The sequence below is a fragment of the Cyprinus carpio genome, chromosome B21, assembly GCF_018340385.1.
Source record: "Cyprinus carpio isolate SPL01 chromosome B21, ASM1834038v1, whole genome shotgun sequence".
Lineage (NCBI taxonomy): Eukaryota > Metazoa > Chordata > Actinopteri > Cypriniformes > Cyprinidae > Cyprinus > Cyprinus carpio.
The window spans coordinates 17,251,643-17,271,994 of NC_056617.1; the positions used below are offsets into that span (position 1 = coordinate 17,251,643).

The 20,352-nt window shown below is 38.7% G+C and overlaps 1 protein-coding gene across 2 annotated transcripts in view; it reads left to right on the top strand.

Annotated features, from left to right (window-relative positions):
• Positions 1–20,352, top strand: part of LOC109060192 (glucocorticoid receptor-like) — an 86,465-nt gene that overhangs the window by 45,287 nt on the left and 20,826 nt on the right. For both annotated transcript variants that reach the window (XM_042748207.1, XM_042748208.1), the window contains exon 3: positions 13,953–14,119. In XM_042748207.1, coding sequence (XP_042604141.1) covers positions 13,953–14,119 — 167 coding nt within the window. The remainder of the gene's footprint in view (positions 1–13,952; positions 14,120–20,352) is intronic.

Here is a 20,352-nt window from a genome sequence, read left to right on the forward strand (position 1 = left end):
CACTATTGCCTTTGAAGTTGAGTGTGGCTAGGCTGAGGCTTCCACTCTTAAGAGCTCCCCTACCAGGATTGAGCATGGTAGGTTTCCTCTCATGTAGAGAGTCATTCTGCTGGAGTCTACGCTCTCCTTAGCTCCGCTCGGACTGTAATATTGGTAGGTAGGCTCTTCTTTTGTGAGCCTCGCCAACTGTCTTTAGCGTTGAGTGTTGTCAGGCCGCCTCTCACTCTAGAGAGTTGTCATGCTCAGGCCTCTACTCTTAAGAGCTTCTCTAAGAGGGTTGAGCATGGTAGGCTTCCTCTAATTTTGAGAGTCATTCTGCTGGAGCCGCCGCTCCCCAGAGCTCTGCTAAAACAGTACTATTGGTATGTAGGCTCCTTTTTCTGTGAGCCTCGCTAACTGTCTTTAGCACTGAGTGTTGTCAGGCTGTTATGCTGAGGCCTCCACTCTTAAGAGCTCCCCTGCAGGGTTGAGCGTCGTAGCTTTCCTCTCATTTTAGAGAGGGAGAGAGAGGCCTCATCTTGCTGAAGCCTCCGCTCCCCAGAGCTCCGCCTAGGCAGTAGTCACTACCTGCCGCTGGCGTGGAGTGTAGCTGGGTCTCCTCTCGCTTCAGAGATTCGTAAATACTGAGACCTCCACTCTTAGAGCTCCAGACTTGGATGGTGAGTTAGTCTATGATGATTGAGCGTGAGCCTGCACGTAAAGCCTAGCGTTTCGCTAGTAGGGATGCTGTTCCTAAAGTCCTGACTTGGGGAAATGGTTACCTAGGCACTTTTCCCTCAGCATGGCGGTGTTGTATATACCGTTCCCAGAGCGCCCTCTAGAGGACGCAGCGTGGAGTTCCCTTTCGAAAGGGAACGTCTCAGGTTACGCATGTAACCATGGTTCCCTGAGAATAGAGAACGAGACGCTGCGTCTCTGTGCCATGCTTCGGAATCATGCCGTGTCTCCTCAGACAAAAAAGAGGGTGATGCGTTCTACAAGTGCCCTTTTATATCCGCAGTCGCTCATTAGCTTACGTCATAGGCTTCCGCCTGCCAATGTCAAGTTCATTGTCGTTTTTTTTTTCATTCATGCTTCAGGCACTGGCAACGCTGACAGCGTTCCCATAGCGCCCTCTAGAGGACGTAGCGTCTCGTTCCCTATTCTCAGGGAACCATGGTTACATGCGTAACCTGAGACGTTTCCTTAAAAGAAATAGAAAATAATAATAATAATAATTTTCTTTCTAAAAAGTCTACAGTGCCAAAAATGCCCATACAGTGGCTATGGAAGAAACACACAAACAAACATAGTGCCTAGCACTACATTTCAGCCCTCAAAGACTTACTGTTTGAACACAATGACACGTTTCAGTCTAGGACGTGCTTTATGGAAGCTCCAAATTAATTTGCATCTTTTCACCATCAGTAGTGCCAAAATACTTCAGTTGTTCATACTTAAAGGGATAGTTCACCCAAAAATGAAAATTTGATGTTTATCTGCTTACCCCCAGGGCATTCAAGATGTAGGTGACTTTGTTTCTTCAGTAGAACACAAATTACGCAAACCAAAAGATTGGATTTTCTAATAATAAGTCTAGCATCAGTGCAAACTATGATGTTTGTCTTGTGCAGTGTGAAGCATTGCAGACCTTCTTTGTTTATTATTTTAAGTTACTGCTGACATAACTTTGTTTAAAATATGAGCAAATAATATTAGTACTGTACATAAAGTGGCAGCTATGCTACTGCTGTTTTCATAATACTACCTTTTGAAAACGGCTCTTCCTCTGGTTAGTTTAAATATAATTTTTTTCTGTCTATGTGTAAGCTACAGATGCAGCACAGCTGACATCAATACTGTAATTAATTGTTTTGCAATTCAAAAGACATTTTAATACTAATGAATTAAATAAAGTACAAATACAATTATACACCCATTAGAAAAAGCTGCTTAACTGCACATTTTTACTTTTCACAGTTAAAGGCGGCTGTTTTGGCTATTTAAGAATTCTTAGGATTTAATATTTCTTACTTTCATGTACTGTTTTCACCAACTTGGAAACGTGCAATATGTATTTCTAGAATGCATATAAAATACACTTTGTATATGTCAGTTCCTAACCATGCGCACCACAGGTTTGTCCTGATCATTGCTGGGAAAGAATTATAGCAACTCGATCTCTATGAACACTAATTAAATACTGTTGGTTTATGAAAACGGATGATTTCACAATATCACCAAATGCCTTAAACACAGTCCTCGTATTGATAAGCGTTTGTAACTCACAGGGAGAACCAAATGTTTAAATGATGCAATTGCTCATCTTACTGCTTGTTTTACCTGAATTGTAGTCACAGAGTAAGTGATTTCAGTGGTTCCTGCTTCGTCGGTTTATAACTAGTGTCATCTTTCTAGTGATCCTTCTAGTCGAACCACAGACCTAACTCTAGGTCAGACTTCTTGGCTTTGAGAATACAAGCATTCTTGAGAGCTAAATGTGGGGCCTGGTGTTACAGTATTCTGAAACCCTTATTGCAATCTGTGTAGTTCTTTACATGGGTGGGAAGGTATTACTCATTTGTAACAGCATATTTCTTCGCTCTGAATAACCTGTCAATCAGCTGACAAATGGCTTAATGTGTTCATGCAGATGGGAGCTAAATATGGCAGCGTGTGGCATGTTGGCTAACCTGCGAGACAGTTCTGGTTACACGACAAGGTGTCTGGGATTTGTAATACCAAAAGCAGATCATCAAAGAGGTAAACCAGCACAAATGAAGCTGTATCGGAAGAGTGAAATCGCTGCAACAGTTGTTGATGACCAGTGGCTTCATGGCACTCTGCCACCAATGATTATTAGCTGTCCTGAGCATCTCCTGCCAGCTAATTAGTAGTGTTAACCTCAGAGAGCGTCATGTTGAACGATAAAGGCTGGGTTAATCTACATGCATTTTTAAGTCTCAAGAGAGTTTAAAGACCTCCTGTGGTGAAAATTTGTACATTTTTAACGTTGTCTACATGTCTTTTTGGTGTTTTTAAAATGCTTAGACAAATGATGTGCTAATTCATCATTCAACACCATTGTTGAGCCTCAAAAATATGTTTTAGGGGTGGGCACTATATCAGTGTGAAAGTGACTACCGGTATTATGTTGTTCCATGATATGGATTTTGCTATACCGTGGATACCGTTATATATTCATGAATTCAAATTTTGCATTTATATAGTTTTGTTCAATTTGATACACTTGAACACAAATGATGATAAAGAGTCGAGGCTGAACATTTTTGTCCTCTGTGTGCAACCCTGTACTACACAGGCATTAGTAATCAAACACATAGAGCATCGTAACAGACCAAATTAATAGAGCACAAATCGCCTACTCCAGTGGTTCCCAAAATGGGCCAAGAGGTCCTCGCTGCAGCCTGTAGCACGATGACATAGCTGGATCAGATCCAATATGTATTAGATGTTTGACGAGCATGTGCAGTATTGGATTTTAATGTGCATGCGTAAAGTGGGGCTGTTATTGAAGCTAGTATTTAATGTAAATGAAACTGTAATTACGAGATATAAGTGTGTTTCATAGGCTTACACAAATTATATTATACTGTGATTTTAAAGGGTTCATATGATACAATTTCAATTTTTCCTTTCTCTTTGGAGTGTTACAAGCTCTTGGTGCATGAAGAAGATCTGTAAAGTTGCAAAGACTAAAGTCTCAAATCCAAAGAGATATTCTTCATCAAAGTTAAGACTCTCCCCCCCCCCCCCCCCCCAAATGGCTCTTTCTCAAACACGCTCCCACATTTCTACGTCACTATGTGGAAATATTTGCATAATGCCGCCCAAATGTTCATGCAAAGAAAGAAGGCGTGGTTTCAGTAACCGCAGTTAGTGTTGAAGCGTTTGAGAAAGGCGGGGCATAGAGGACCTAAAATATTGTACAGTATTTGAAAAATAATGTTTTTTGAACATTAAAGCATGTCAACATATTCTGTTACTCCAAATACACAAAATAATGATCTTTAAAAAAGCAACATATGACCCCTTTAAACTACTAGTGTATTCAAACTTTATTTAAGCAACGGTGACTCTTTTTTGAATGAAAGAGTTTGGCATGTAAGCTATGTTTATTTTGTATTAGTTTTTTTTTTTGTATTAGATTCATTTTAGAAATAAAACTCTACTAATCACAATTTTGTTTGTTCTTTATGAAAAAATGGGGTGTAACTGTTGTCTATTCTTTCCTCTGATAGTCTTATAGTTCTGTCAGTAATTTGTTCATGAATCAAATATTATTTTTCGTGCTCATTCTCTGTGCTAAAGACATAAACCATCCATTCCATTACGACAGCTCTCTCTCTCTCTCTCTCTCTCTCTCTCTCTCTCTCTCGAGACTCTTTTTGAGTGTTGTATCAGACGAAAGTATGAAAAGCAATTAATAGAACATTTCTTTGACCTGACTGAGGCATTATTAGAGAGGTAAAGTCTTGATATAAATTTAATGGTTGTATTTTTATTATTTTATTATTTTTTTTAAATGTTTGTAATAGCTATGTTAGAATAATATAAAATCTAAATAAACAAAATGGATCAGCATTAATATAATATCCCTAATTAAATTTAAATAAACATGACGGATACAATCAAAAAGACATTTAGGCCAACTCTGATAGAGTGATGTATATCTTAATAATTAGCTATTTACAGTGCAATGTCTGCATATCAATCATGTTACAGTGCTTGTTGTATCCTTATAATAATGGTTACAGCACTGACGTGCATCCTGGCGATAACATATGAAATTAAAGCCAATATAATTCTCAGTATAAATAAATCCATTACATTTTCTATTGTGTTTTGAGAGGGGTTCTATTGTTTGTTTGTTTGTTTGTTTTTTTCAGCAGGGAATATTATATTACTACTTTTACAGAATTTTCTTAAACTAATCTTTTCTGTGAAATTTAGTAATTATTTTGTGCAAATAAAGAACTGTATTACTTCAGTCAATTATAAAAGTGTTACATAGGCTGATTTATTATTTTTAAGCAGTTGGGATTTTAAGAACAAGTGTGCTGAATGTTTCATTTCATCCAAGTGAAATTAGCAAAGCAGTTAGACTGAATTTACACTTGTTTTAAACCTGGAGCCAGGCGTGAGTTGCCACAGGTTGCGCTCGTGCATCTACCTCGTCCTTATTGCCACGTGGAGACGTGCGTTGTGGGTCTGCGCGCGAGTATAACCGAGTATTACGAGACAGGCTGCGTGTGTGCGGCAAGTGTAACGGCTCCTCCGTGAGACGGAGATGAGAGGAGCGAGTATGAGAAGCATTCAGAGACACAGGCTGTGTGTGTGCTTTTCTGAATTGGGAATAGCGAACATGAATTATAAACTTTCAAATTAGAATCTGTTGGGGAGATAAAATGTGCAAGATAATGTTCATGTACTAACAAAAACATCTAAGAATGTATTTTTTATTCTCCGGTACTGAAAGCAGAACCGATAAGGGAGCTCTTGATATAAGTTGTGACACAGCTCTTGCAAATTAACGTTACATTTTTGTTTGGTGTCTGTCATTTCGAAGCCGAAGAAAAAACAAATTACATAATAACTTCACAATTATTTAAAAACTATACAAAAAAAAATTTATAATCCACACTGTAAAAAATAAGTGTCATTTTAACTGTACAATTTTGTAAAAACGCTACAAAAAAAAAGTGTTAATAGGTTAACAGTAAGTTCCTGTACTATATACAGGGAAAAACTGTAAAAGATCTAACCAGACATTTCATGTAATTTTACAGTAAAATGCTGTTAATTTTACAGTTTTTAGAAATAAAAAAAGAACAAATCAATGTATAATTTACAGTCAAAAACTGTAAACTGATATTCCCAGAATTCCCTGTGTGACGCTCCACATTTGAAAGTATTTTGTTTAAATAATCATGTTTTTTTTAATAGTTTTTTGTTATCAGTTGTACATTTGGGCTTTATGTTACATCTTCTGCTGTTTAATGAAAGTTTATTGAATTGTTTAAGTATCGTGTGTCACCCATGATGGTGTTTTGTGTTTGCATGAATGACTTTGTGCACCTTCTATATATTAATATAAACTTCTGCTTGTGGCGAAGCTACTTGTGATGAACTTCGATTCTTCATGTGGTTTTTTCTCTTTTACCACCTGCATTATTATGGTGGTTGTCAGTATGTTAAAGGTACAAAACAGATTTTAATAGCAGTGTGCGTTGTTGAATTTACTGGTTTACATTCAAATTTTCTTGTTTGTAAATAACAGTTTTATACTGTAAAATTTACAGTTTTTGGCCGTAATTGTGTTGACAGTTTTTCTGTATTTTTTACAAAAGTATTCTGGCAACCACAGCTGCCAAAATTATTTTGTAAAAACTACAGACTTTTTTTTACAGTCCATAATCACACACACACTCTCTCACCCGCTTTTTTTTAATGGTGGGTGTTTACGCAGTTGGCTAGAGCAGTTCTGATTGGGGAGAACGGAGGTGCGCTTACTCTACTGGTAAGTAAGGCTGCCACTCAAGGCTGGCAGTAATGCATATGCTCTGGAACAGAGTAATATAGCGTCCACATCGCAGGCTTTGCGATTAGCAAAACCGCAACATCTAAATCGCGATTGCGATTCGATTTTGAAAATCGAAGCAAAGCAAATAGAACCCAGTGATGTTCTCTGCTGTGGATGCGGCGCGAAGCAACACGAGAACAATTTCAAATATTCATAACTAAAAGAATCATGAAAAAAGCAGCACAAATGTTTACAACATTGATGATTTCAGGTCTATGTCCAATCCCTCACTTTTTTTATATAAGATTAAAATATTTTGCCTGTAATTTTTTTTCTCAATATATTATTCGCAATGTATTATCGATATCGCCTGGACAGTGTAAAATATTGTGATATGAATTTTAGCTCATATCGCCCACCCCTAAAGTGCAGACATGATATAAATACGAAAATTTGTGAGATTGCAGTAAACTAAACTAAAATGATTAACAGCTTTTGAGTGATTAAATAGAGAGAGCTAATTTTGGGGAAGTCATGGCCTAATGTTAGAGAGTTTGACTCCAAACCCTACGGTTGTGGGTTCGAGTCTCGGGCTGGCAATACCACGACTGAGATGCCCTTAAGCAAGGCACCGAACCCCAACTGCTCCCCGGGCGCCGCAGCATAAATGGCTGCTCACTGCTCCGGGTGTGCGTTCACGGAGTGTGTGTTCACTGCTGTGTGTGTGCACTTTGGATGGGTTAAATGCAGAGCACGAATTCTGAGTATGGGTCACCATACTTGGCTGTATGTCACGTCACTTTTTTTTGTTTTACCCGATTTCTAGGCTATTATCCATTTGGAATTTGAATAAATTCACTCGTGAATTCACTCTCTGTTAATCATTTATACAATAAAGACTAGCAAAATAGTTACTGTACCCGATAAAATGGAAACCATACAAGATTTTATGTACGTTAACTTTTACTGTCGTGAATTTATTTTCTTTAGGTATGCATGATATATTGGTATATTTACTATTTTGGTTATCAGCTGATATACATTTTTAATTTTTAAAAAAAAATTTAATGTTTGATGTTAAATAAATATTTAGATTACATTCATCCTCATGCTCATTTAAAATCTTTAAAAACACTAATAATTTAATATTGTTAAATGTGATCTGTGGCTAAATGAATATCCATTTTCATTATGCGTATTATAAAGCTGATGCCTAAATTTACTTATTTACTAAGTTATTTTGTTTTATTGTTAATTTATTTGCCATGAAATAAATAATTCATATAACATGGACATAAGTGTCAACTAATCAGTATCAGTCAGACATCCCTACTTTTCTTTTCCATCAAAACACTAAGGGCCAGATTTACTAAACATGGCAAATTATCATAAAAGCACTGGGAGTGGAAAGTTCTGCTACTGACAATACACACAGAGTATATATACAGAGTGTCATATCTGTGTGTGTGTGTGTGTGTGTGTGTGTGTGTGTGTGTATATATATATATATATATATATATATATATGTATACACATAATATACAGAGTTCTGGCAGGACACTCTAGATGGCGCAGTCCGATAGGTCTAACTCAATCTGACCTAATGACATCAATATCACATGGCACAGCTGATTGGTGCTCTCCTGTATCGGTAGCCAGTGACCTCACTGCTCAGCATTCAAATACATGACTAGAGCTTACCGTAGCAGTTGTAGCTTTCTTCAGAAATCCTCCACCTTCCTCAGCTGCACCTGTATGAGGTCATTAATGTATGCTATATGGGGGTTATTTCATGTATTATATTTGCAGCAGCAGTATTTCTTACATGCTCACAGCAGCATGTTGTGGATATATTGGCAGTAGCAAGTCTCTGTACTGCGTAGCGTAGCAGATCTATTCTGCCAAGACCAAATACATTAACACTGCCATGTACATTACCATGCCAATCCCTCCAAGAGTTGTCATGACAGAAATATGTATATACTACCGGTCTAAAGTTTGGGATCAGAATGATTTTTAATGTTTTTACAGGAGTTTCTTATGCTCATCAAGGCTGCATTTATTTAATAAAAAATACAGGAAAGAATGTAATATTGTGAAATGTTATTATGATGTAAAATAAAGTTTTTTTCTATTTTAATATACAATACAATACTAATTTATTCCTGTGATGCAAAGCTGAATTTTCAGCATCATTACTCCATTCTTCAGTGTCACATGGTCCTTCAGAAATCATTCTAAAATGCTGATTTATTATCAGTGCTGGAAACAGTTGTGCTGCAAACCTTCCATGGAGCACTGTCAACTCAACCATAGCAGTCACAGAACAGGCTACGGAGCATGTGGTTATACATAACTAGAAGGGGCCTAGCATCCAGCTCTTAGACCGAGAGGGTAACATCCACATTTGAACTGGAAGCTTAGGCAACGTTAATCCTGGAGTTCCACTGTCCTGCAGAGTTTAGCTATAACCCTAATCAAACACAACCAAACAAGCTATTCAAGGTCTTCATGATTACTAAGTCTACAGACAAGTAAGGATTTTTCTCATGGTTGAATCTAAACTCTGCAGGACATCGGCACTCCAGGACCGACGTTGCCTACCCCTGCTCTAGAATGAGGGGAGCACTAAAATCTTAACCACAAGAGCAGCATATCAGGGAGACAGAAATACCTAACAACCTGGTGTTGCAGACTCACAGAGCTCTGGGGTGGAGAACTTGAATCTCAGGCAGAGAGGAAACTCAGACACCCAGAAGTGAGTGGAGTGTTTACAGGTAACCCTCTAGGGTGAGGGGAGCACTGCTAAGTTCACCAAGAGAGCAGGCTAAAGAGGAAGGCAGAGCTCTTGACATGACTGTCTGGCAGAGCCCACGGAGCAAAGGATTTGACTCTTGAATGAGAGGGAAACACCGATACTCAGAAGAGAGCGGCGTGCTCACATGTGACCCTCTATGGTAAGGGGAGCACTGCTAGCTCGACCAAAAAGCAGCCTGGCAGGGAGGCAGAAGGTGGCCCAGCAACCTAGCATGACTGCTGACTAGAGCTCAATGAAGTGGAGGACCCCATGAGCGGAGACCTCAGATGCTCAATTGGGAGCGGCATGCCCAAAGGTAACCCTCTAAGGTGAGGGGAGCACTGGTAAGCGCAACCAAATAGGGGCAACTTATCAGGGAGGCAGCAAGCAGTCAAACCACCTGATGTTGATGTGATGGAGTTCAAAGAGTGGAGGGCTCGACCTTTAGCAAAGAGAGGGGAACCCAGCTTGAAGTGATCATTAGCCCAGGGGCAAAGTACCTAGCTCTTAAGTAGAGAGGAGGACTCACATAATCTGCCCAGGACCGGCAAGCTCATAAAGACCCTCCCACAGTGAGGGGAGCACGACAATGTCCGAGGAGCAGATTGATTGTAAATGGAGCATAAGAAATGGGATCCAGCTAAGAGGGGATCACACAATCCAACAGGGTCCCAGCATAGAGGCAACATACCAAGGAAGCGACAGGGACTGGCCTAACAACTCAGTATTGTTACATAAGGAGTTCTCGGGAGCAGCATTCTTGGCTCTCAAGCAGAGGCGGGCCCTCAAACCACAAACTGGGAGCGTAGGCTCATAGCTAACCCTCACAGTGAGGGGAGCAATTCCAAGCTCGACCAGAAGGCAGTGCTAGATTAGAAGGGGCAGTCTAAAAGGGCCCAATGAGAGACTGTCAACTAATGAGGCTTTGAGCAGTCTTATACTCTCTAGATAGATAACATGGGTCCCGTTTAACCAGGTCCAAAATGAACCTGTAGGGGCAACGGGACCCAATAATCCATTCATGCATACTGCTTCTCAGAGCCGAAGCACTCAGGAAGGGTTTCCACGGAAACACATCTCACTTGTACCTCAGGGAATGCAGTGTATTCAAAACCACTCCACGAAGGGGCGAATCACTGGTTTAACCATAAGGGCAGTGTGACAGAGAGGTCCCATGGGTCTGACCATCTGTCGAACTGCAGAGTGAAGTTAAGGCATGTTAAGCCACTCAACGGCTCAGCGCGAGGAGCTCTTGCACAGAGAGCATGCATTATGGTTGCGAGGATGACTCAAATCTCAAGAGACCCCTCGGGCGAGACATGAGCATCGCTTTCTGGCTGGGGCAGCTTCTCGAAGCAAACACCCAGCCAGGACACCAGGGAGAATGTCACGAAGCATTAAACTCTGAAAGATGCTCAGCCTGAATGGAGGACCCGAGAGTCCTGAGGTTGCAGCATAATACTGGGGATTTGATGGCTAAGGAGGCTCCTGCAGAAGCTTAGTGACATGGCTGCGTGGTCCAGTAGGCATGAAGCCGAAGATGTAGGGCTACCATCCAGCCTGAATCCAGTACCGACGGGTGAGACCATCACCACAATCGGTCAACAGCAAAAGGTTCTGACTTCAGCAGGGAAGGTGCTCACAGAGGTCCTAACCCTAAAACAAAATCAGAAAAACAGGGACAGGTCCAAGTAGTGCTGCGGAGAAAACTAGTTAGTGAATTCACATAAAACTTGCAATAGAGTAGATTAAATGGATCGTACTCACCAGTCATTGCTCCCGCGCATGACTCAAGCTCACGGATATAATCTGAAGGCAAGGTCCGAAGAGCGCTTGGGTCCGGACCATCAGTAGGTAGTTCTATGAGACATAGAAAAGGAAGATGAGAGCAGATGTTAATACTCTCACAGGGAGGTGAGAAGATAGCTCAGGTTTTACTCTGGTCCGGACGAGAGTGTTGAGAACTCCTCGTCTGATCACCTCCCTCAAATCTTGCCTTTTACCCTTTGACTCACACCTCCTTTGAGCTCTACCTGAAGTTGCGACACTAGTCTTCTGTGCCCACTTCTGAGCCTTAGATCGAGATGGGCCAGGACCTCTTTGTTGTTCAGGTTCAGATCTGGACCTTCATTGAATGAAAGATTTAAAGGCAGCCGGCTTTTTTTCTTGGCCTCCTTAAACTTCTCGACCACCGTCAGCCATCACCGAAAAGCTCAGAAGGGGAAACTGGTGCATCAAGGAGAAAGGATTCTTTCATCCTGATATCTGCCAGGTTCACCCACAGATGCCTCTCCATAACCACCATGACTTAGTGGCACGGAGAGTGAGATCTGTGGTGCAATGCAACTCGGCCACTTCATCAGGGGATAGACCCTGACATTTATCCAGGTCTTTCAACAGGTCAGCCTAATAAGCCTGAAGCATCGCCATGGTGTGCAACGAAGCTGCAGCCTGACCTGCTGCTGCATACACTCTGGCATTCAAACGAGATGTATCTTGAAGGGGTTCGGATGGCAGGGAGGGAGGCTTAAGAGAAGATGTCTTACCCACAGAGAGATAGCAAGCCAGCATCTATACAATAAGGGGTATTTTCTCATAACCGTTCTCATGCATCCCCTCAATATTGTCATAACAAGTATGTTGAAACCTATAGATGTGGGATAAAAACAGATTTTTCCAAGCCTTCTCAATCTCCACATGCAGAGCAGGTAAAAATATAAGGCTCACTTGAGCTGGAGGGCTAGGGGCTTAGTGTTCTCCCGGTGCCCTTTTTATACTGTGGTCGTGCCAGTAATGACATCATAGGCTGTCGCCGGCCAGTATCATTGTCATGTTTAGATGTATGCTTTAAACATTGGTCATGCTGAAGGCATTCCCCAAAGTGACTGCTAGAGGACACAGTTCGATGTTCTCTCGGAAGGGAACCAGTTTCTAACTAAACATCAAGATTTTATAAGTAGCCTATATACAAACCCGATTCCAAAAAAGTTGGGACACTGTACAAATTGTGAGTAAAAAAGGAATGGAATAATTTACAAATCTCATAAACTTATATTTTATTCACAGTAGAATATGGATAACATATCAAATGTTGAAAGTGAGACATTTTGAATTGTCATGCCAAATATTGGCTCATTTTGGATTTCATGTGAGCTACACATTTCAAAAAAGTTGGGACAGGTAGCAATAAGATGCCGGAAAAGTTAAATGTACATATAAGTAACAGCTGGAGGACCAATTTGCAACTTATTAGGTCAATTGGCAACATGATTGGGTATAAAAAGAGCCTCTCAGAGTGGCAGTGTCTCTCAGATGGGCAAAGGATCACCAATTCCCCCAATTCTGCGGCTAAAAATAGTGGACCAATATCAGAAAGGAGTTTCTCAGAGAAAAATTGCAAAGAGTTTGAAGTTATCATCATCTACAGTGCATAATATCATCCAAACATTCAGAGAATCTGGAACAATCTCTGTGCGTAAGGGTCAAGGCCGGAAAACCATACTGGATGCCCGTGATCTTCGGGCCCTAAGACAGCACTGCATCACATACAGGAATGCTACTGTAATGGAAATCACAACATGGGCTCAGGAATACTTCCAGAAAACATTGCCGGTGAACACAATCCACCGTGCCATTCGCCGTTGACGGCTAAAACTCTATAGGTCAAAAAAGAAGCCATATCTAAACATGATCCAGAAGCTCAGGCGTTTTCTCTGAGCCAAGGCTCATTTAAAATGGACTGTGGCAAAGTGGAAAACTGTTCTGTGGTCAGACGAATCAAAATTTGAAGTTCTTTTTGGAAAACTGGGACGCCATGTCAACCGGACTAAAGAGGACAAGGACAACCCAAGTTGTTATCAGTGCTCAGTTCAGAAGTCTGCATTTCTGATGGTATAGGGTTGCATGAGTGCGTGTGGCATGGGCAGCTTACACATCTGGAAAGGCACCATCAATGCTGAAAGGTATATCCAAGTTCTAGAACAACATATGATCCTATCCAGACATCGTCTCATTCAGGGAAGACCTTGCATTTTCCAACATGACAATGCCAGACCACATGCTGCATCAATTAAAACATCATGGCTGCGTTGAAGAAGGATCTGGGTACTGAAATGGCCACCCTCTAGTCCAGATCTTTCACCCATATAAAACATTTGGCACATCATAAAGAGGAAGATGTGACAAAGAAGACCTAAGACAGTTGAGTAACTAGAAGCCTGTATTAGCCAAGAATGGGACAACATTTATTCCTAAACTTGAGCAACTTGTCTCCTCAGTCCCCAGACGTTTGCAGACTGTTATAAAAAGAAGAGGGGATACCACACAGTGGTAAACATGGCCTTGTCCCAACTTTTTTGAGATGTGTTGATGCCATGAAATTTAAAATCAACTTATTTTTCCATTAAAATGATACATTTTCTCAGTTTAAACATTTGATATGTCAACTATGTTGTATTCTGAATAAAATATTGCAATTTGAAACTTCCACATCATTGCATTCTGTTTTTATTCACAATTTGTACAGTGTCCCAAATTTTTTGGAATCGGGTTTGTATGTTGATGATTGGACAGAAGTTATCTATAATGTTTTTATTTGAAATGTCTAAAACTCTCTTTGATTTTGTGTTCTAGCTCTTTGGCCAGGCCTGAAGTGAGCAGCTCCAGTCCATCAGGATCAGTCAAGCCCGGTGGAAACACTCATAAGATCTGCCTGGTATGCTCCGATGAGGCCTCTGGATGTCATTATGGGGTGCTCACCTGTGGCAGCTGCAAGGTTTTCTTCAAAAGAGCCGTGGAGGGTGAGCCTGAAGGACACACACATACTTCTTCATGCTCCTGTTTTGACAGTAGAGCTGACTCAGTGGAAAGCACTGGGCTTATAAATGCTTTGATTCTCATTTTATCAAATGGTGAAAAACAAAGGAATCGCATTTATTGTCAAGGTGTCTTGTTGCATACATTTTGAATGATGTTTGATGGTAGATAAAATGCTTGTATATAGCCACCCGTAACTGAGTTTTATTTTAATCCATGTCTGTTAGGTCACATTAAAAGTGTGATTTTATTTTTGGAATGTCTCTTCAAATTTGCAGATGAGCTCTTACTATGTTCAATGTATTCTATGTAGTATGTATGCCTCAACCTCCCATTTCAACAGGAAATACATCAAACAGGCGGGAAAACTATTAATAGTAATTTTATGGTAGCAAATGAGTTTCAAAGAAAATTGCTGAAATTAATTGAAATAAAATAATAAAAAAAACTTATTTCATGCAATATTTAATAACAGTATATGTACACTGTAGAATTTCAAATTAATAATTCGGATAGTCAGCCAATAATTGTAAAATGGCTATATTGACTTGATTTAATCATATTTACTTATATATTGCTGTTATTAATGAATTTATTATTGTGATCATAATGTAAATCACTCAATATGTGGTGATAAGTAGCCATTTCCTGCTTGTGTTTACAGTTTTTCTCAATCGATTTGACACATTTCTCCAAACTCAGGTCACTGTTCTCAAATCATTTAACACAGTGGACTGAACACTTTGTAATTGTCCAGATTGTGCGTTTTCATTAATTTCATACAGATTACAAATCATGCAAATAATTTTCTCAAACAAATGTGCACAAAACTCTCCAATGTATTCACAATAGTTCATACAACCAACCAATACTTTAAAATGTTTGAAAAAAGCTTTTACACAAATCCCAAACATTTATGTACCCTTTGTCCAAACACAACAAACAAAACTTTGTAATTTGTCATTCTATCAAAGAACATGGTATATTTTCGATTGGCCCTAAACTGATAACAACTCTAATTAATTAATTATACACACAACACAGGAAATGCAGTTTTCCTAATCGTTAACACATTTATCACAGTTGTTTTAGAGTAATAATAAAAGGGAAAGTATACAAAGAGGACAACTGAGTGGAATGAAATCAGAATTACCCAAACTGACCATGTAAAATATCAAAACACTTATAAAGTGTTGTACTATGATTGTTGATAATACAGATTTTTTTTTTTTTCCTGGGACAACTTCTATTAATTACTGTAAATGTCAGTTTGGATTGGCAGTATGGTTCCGTTCTGGGCAAGAACTCCCTGGGCATTCATGCACCCTAGCATGGATAAGAGCAGGGAGAGCAGCAATAACCCCCCAGGGTAAACAGAACAGAACCAACATGAATGCACTGCAGATATCATAAAGGTTCAAAATTGAATGTAACATTTAAGAAATTAGTCTGATTCAATGAGCATCAGAAGGCTGAATCCTGACTGACGAGAGGAGGAGTTGGGGATAGAGGAGGGTAATTAGCTATAGAGCAACGTGAAAGCTGGTGATAATACTGAAGGACCTTAGCACGTTACAACAGTTTGTGCGGGGCAGTGCCTATTATATCAAGTGAAAAATAATGTTGAGAAACATTATCAGCTTTGCCCTTTTGGCGAAAATACTGTTTTCAAATTTTTTGTTGTTTTGGAGTTATTGCCGTTTATCCATGAATGTGTGAGGAAAATCGAACACAAACCCCGCTGCAAAAGCACGTGTTCAAGTTAACAGACTTGAATAAATCGAGGTGAAGTTCATAAGGGGAATTAATTTGTCTCTCTAAATTCCCGGTTACACAATTCCTAGTGAGATGATGGTTTTTGCCTGCTGAATTTGCCATTGATAAGCTATTAAGCAATGTGAAAGCTGGTGATGATACTGAAGGAGCATATATATGAGTGCTGTGATAGGTGTCACATTTCTATAGGTAGACATGGATCAGTTGAGAGTCAGCTTGACTAATGTGGCCTGCCAGAACTGATGCTACGCTTGATTTTGAGATCATTCAGGTGGACAATCAAGATTATTTTGAATGGAACAGAAGCATTGTTGACATGGTGGTCCAGAACAACACCACCAGCCACAAAGGAAGAGTCCTGCGGCGATGTTGTGACGGGAGCTTGTCAAGCATGGATTCAACCGTACATTTTTTTCTCCTATGATGCAAGCACATCAAATATGTAGTATAGATAAAATGCAATGAAATTCTCTTCCAGATGAAAATGAAAGGCATGATCAATAATTCAGGATAATTCATGTATACAGCAAACACACACTTGTATATACAGTGGTGGCCAAAATTATTAGAACACTAGTTTTTCACCAGCTGAAAAAGTCAAACAGATTCACAAACAGATTTTAAGTTAAGTAAGGGCAATTAGTTTTTCACATAGGTGATAGGAGCTAATTTTTTCAAAATAAATTTCAAAATGTTGCACTCAATTTCACATATTTTAGTCTGGCATTGTAGTTTGGGGAAAGTTCAACAAGTGAATGTGTACAAGTTTATGTCACAGTAACAGTAATATAAGTAAAAATAAATGACACATCTGAATGAGATCAGCCGCTGGATTAAGCCTCGTCGGCATCACAATTCAAGGCTTATTCCTCACAGCGTGCATTCTTCCAAAAACGAAAAGTAGCCAAGATGAACTTGAATCTTTCTTTGTTCACGGAGGTGATGTGGACATTAACATGTTCGCGCGTCTCAAGCCTGGTTTTGCATGGATGATTATCTTATAGCCCGCAATGTGCATGGGCATGATCACGTTATAGGTGAGCTCAGACGGGAAAGACTGTACCTCGCGTTGGTTTCATATGGATTATTTTATCAGAAAATATTTGTTTTCGGACATGGCTTACTTCATTTAATAATTGACACTTCAAGGTTTCTTTAGATATACTGTATTTCTCATGTTATTTTCGTTCATTTTAGTGACTTGTTTCAGGAAGATATTCACAGAGACTAAGAATGCAGAAAGAGCACCCTATTTGTTTTCTTTATTCTAAAAAACCCTTTTAAAAATTTTTGTTAATATTGGGAGTGTATACAAATAATACTTATGTAATTTTTCAGTCAATATTAAATTAATGAAAGAACTCAGTTTCTCTTTGAAGTGTATTGTTAAGGTTTGATAACTTGAAAAGTAAAGTAAACATGAAAGTAACTTGAAAGTTAAGTAATAAGTAATCTGATTAATTTTTAAATGCAGTAATCAGTAATCAAATTACAGTTTTAAAGAAGTAATTAATTAGTAATTTGTAGTGGATTCCTTTTTTTTGAGTAACTTACCCAACACTATACCACTGTTCAGAACTGTGTTAGCTAACCATGTGCTGATTAGCATCATTAAGCTAGGTTCAAAATTATCTAAAAATGTGCTGTCACTACTGAATCATGGGAAGTTTTTGTCAAAAATAAAGTATACTGAATCATCAACTAAGATGTTATGATATTTTTTGGATCAATGTACATTCAAACTAATGAACCCTTAAAAGGGGTCATATGATGTTGCTAAAAAGAACATTATTTGGTGTAATGAAATGTGTCTATGTGGTTTAAGTAAAAAAAAAAAAAAAAAACACATTATTTTCCACATACTGTACATTATTGTTTCTCCTCTGTGCCCCGCCTTCTGAAACGTTAAGATTTTTACAAAGCTCATCGTTCTGAAAAGCAAAGTGTGCTCTGATTTGCCAGCTATCCAGTGTGCTGTAATTGGCTGAATACCTCAAGTGTGTGACGGAAATGTTATGCCCCTTACTATACTGTGATGCCTTGTGTCCCGAGAGCCGAAACAAAAACAGTAAAACCTGTTATAAACTAGGCATTTGTTGCATCCAGTGGGGACATAATTACTGATTATAATGACAGTAGCAGCGGTTCTCAATTCCAGTCCTCACCCAAGTCTGGGGAGAGGACAAATATTCCAAAACTTTCTGGAAATATAATATGAGCATTAACATTACAATTACTAGAAATGTGTACCTTGGATATTATACAATTTGCACACATAATAATTGCACACACACAATTGTTTTGAAAAAATACAGGTAACACTTTAGAATAAGGTTCCATTAGTTAATGTTAGTTAATGTATAAATTAACATGAACAAACAATGAACAATACATTTATTACTGTATTTATTAATCTTTGTTAATGTTAGTTAATTAAAATACAGCTATTAATTATTAGTTTATGCGAATTCACAGTGCATTAACTAATGTTAACAAGCAAAACTTTTGATTTGATAAATGCATTAGTAAATGTTGAAATTAACATTAACTAAGATTAATAAATGCTGTAGAAGGATTGTTCTTGCTTAGTTAATATTAACTAAAGAAGTTAACTAACATTAACTACTGGAACATTATTCTAAAGTGTTAACAAAATATGCTTTTTTTTCCCAAGACGTTTCCAACTCTGACTTTATATAAAACAAAACTCCCTGCTAAAAAAATGCAATAAACTTGTTTTCATTAGCATATTTCTGAATCTACCACTGGTTATGTTTTATAATCAACAAAGAACACACCAACAGATTTGATATTAAAGGTTCATATGATGCGATTTCAAATTTTCCTTTCTCTTTGGAGTGTTACAAGCTCTTGGTGAATAAAGAAGATCTGTGAAGTTGCAAAGACTAAAGTCTCAAATCCAAAGAGATATTCTTTATCAAAGTTAATACTCGTCCACACCCCCTTAAAACGGCTCATTCTAACACGCCCCCACATCTCTACGTCAGTATGTGGGAAGATTTGCATAATGCCACCCAGATGTTCACGCAAAGAAAGAAGGCGTACCTTTTATTCTCGTTGTAGTATTGTTGTTGCCGCCGCTGACATGTCGTATAGAAGCTGTGTGTTTCACTGTGAAAGCGAAACTACTTTGTTTGGCCTTCCAAAAGAGGACGATATCCGCTTCTTCATGCCTGGAGCTGATCCGTGCTGGTCGCTGAGGAAATACATCAACTTTGCACTGTGGATTGCCGAATCGGCTTTCATCGTTGACAAAGCGGATTCCAGCCCGGGGTCGTCACATGTGGTTGCTGCAAGCTCCTTCGTCAAATCCATCAGCTGCGCCATTCTCAAGCCACCCACCTCTGCTCACTCAAGCCGGCCGCGGCTCACTCAAGGCCGCAATGTGTGATGCTGTTTCGTTGAGAAAGCGAAACTACTTTGTTTTTGCCTTCCAAAAGAGGACACGAATAGAAATCATGTTTATATCACATTTACAATGGTTTTTATGTTTATGTCTCGTTGCTCCGGCCGGACAGGGCATCGTAATATGTTAAGGGGCGTAACATTTTCGTCACAAGCTTGATGCATTCGGCCAATCACAATGCACTGGATAGCTGGCCAATCAGAGCACACCTCGCTTTGTAAAAATCAACGTGTTTCAGAAGGCGGGGCACAGAGGAGGAACAATAATGTACAGTATGTGGAAAATAATGTTTTTTTTTTAACCTTTAACTGCATAAACACATTTAATTACACCAAATACACCAAATAATGTTCTTTTTAGCAGCATTATATGACCACTTTAAATATTTACTTTTAATAAATGCATTACTAGAAGAAATAGCAGTGCTTCATTTTGAGGTAAAGTTGAACTGTTTGGTTAAGATAAGTTTGTTTTTAGATAGCTATGATAGTTGTTTTGAGAACAAGTTCATTACATTGGAGAAAAGTGTCAAATCGATTGAGAAAAACTGTAAAAGCATGTTTTGTGTCTTTCCATTTTTTTTCAATACAAATTATATTATTGTAATAATTTGAATTAAAGTTGAATCAATTTCTTTGCCCCCATTTTGCTATAATGGCAGCATAAACTGCCATTACAAGCAATGATTAAGCACTGGAGCAATGCTGATCCATGTTATTCTGCATGATTTGAGAATGTTCCCAAAGTCATTTCGTGCTTCAATCAAAGCAGGAACATCTGACCTTTAGTACAGTTTTTTGTTCATATGGTCAATGTCACAAATCACTGACCTAGAAAATAGTGTAGAGTCTGAAATATTAATGATTTGTTTCTTTTCCAAGAAATACAGTTTTGTTTAAATTATATTTTGAATATAATTTTTTCAACCATCCTGTTTTTGTTTTTTTTCCTAATTGAATCTCAAACAGTAGCACTAGTCAGGGTGTGACTTTAATTGGTATCCTTTGAATATTT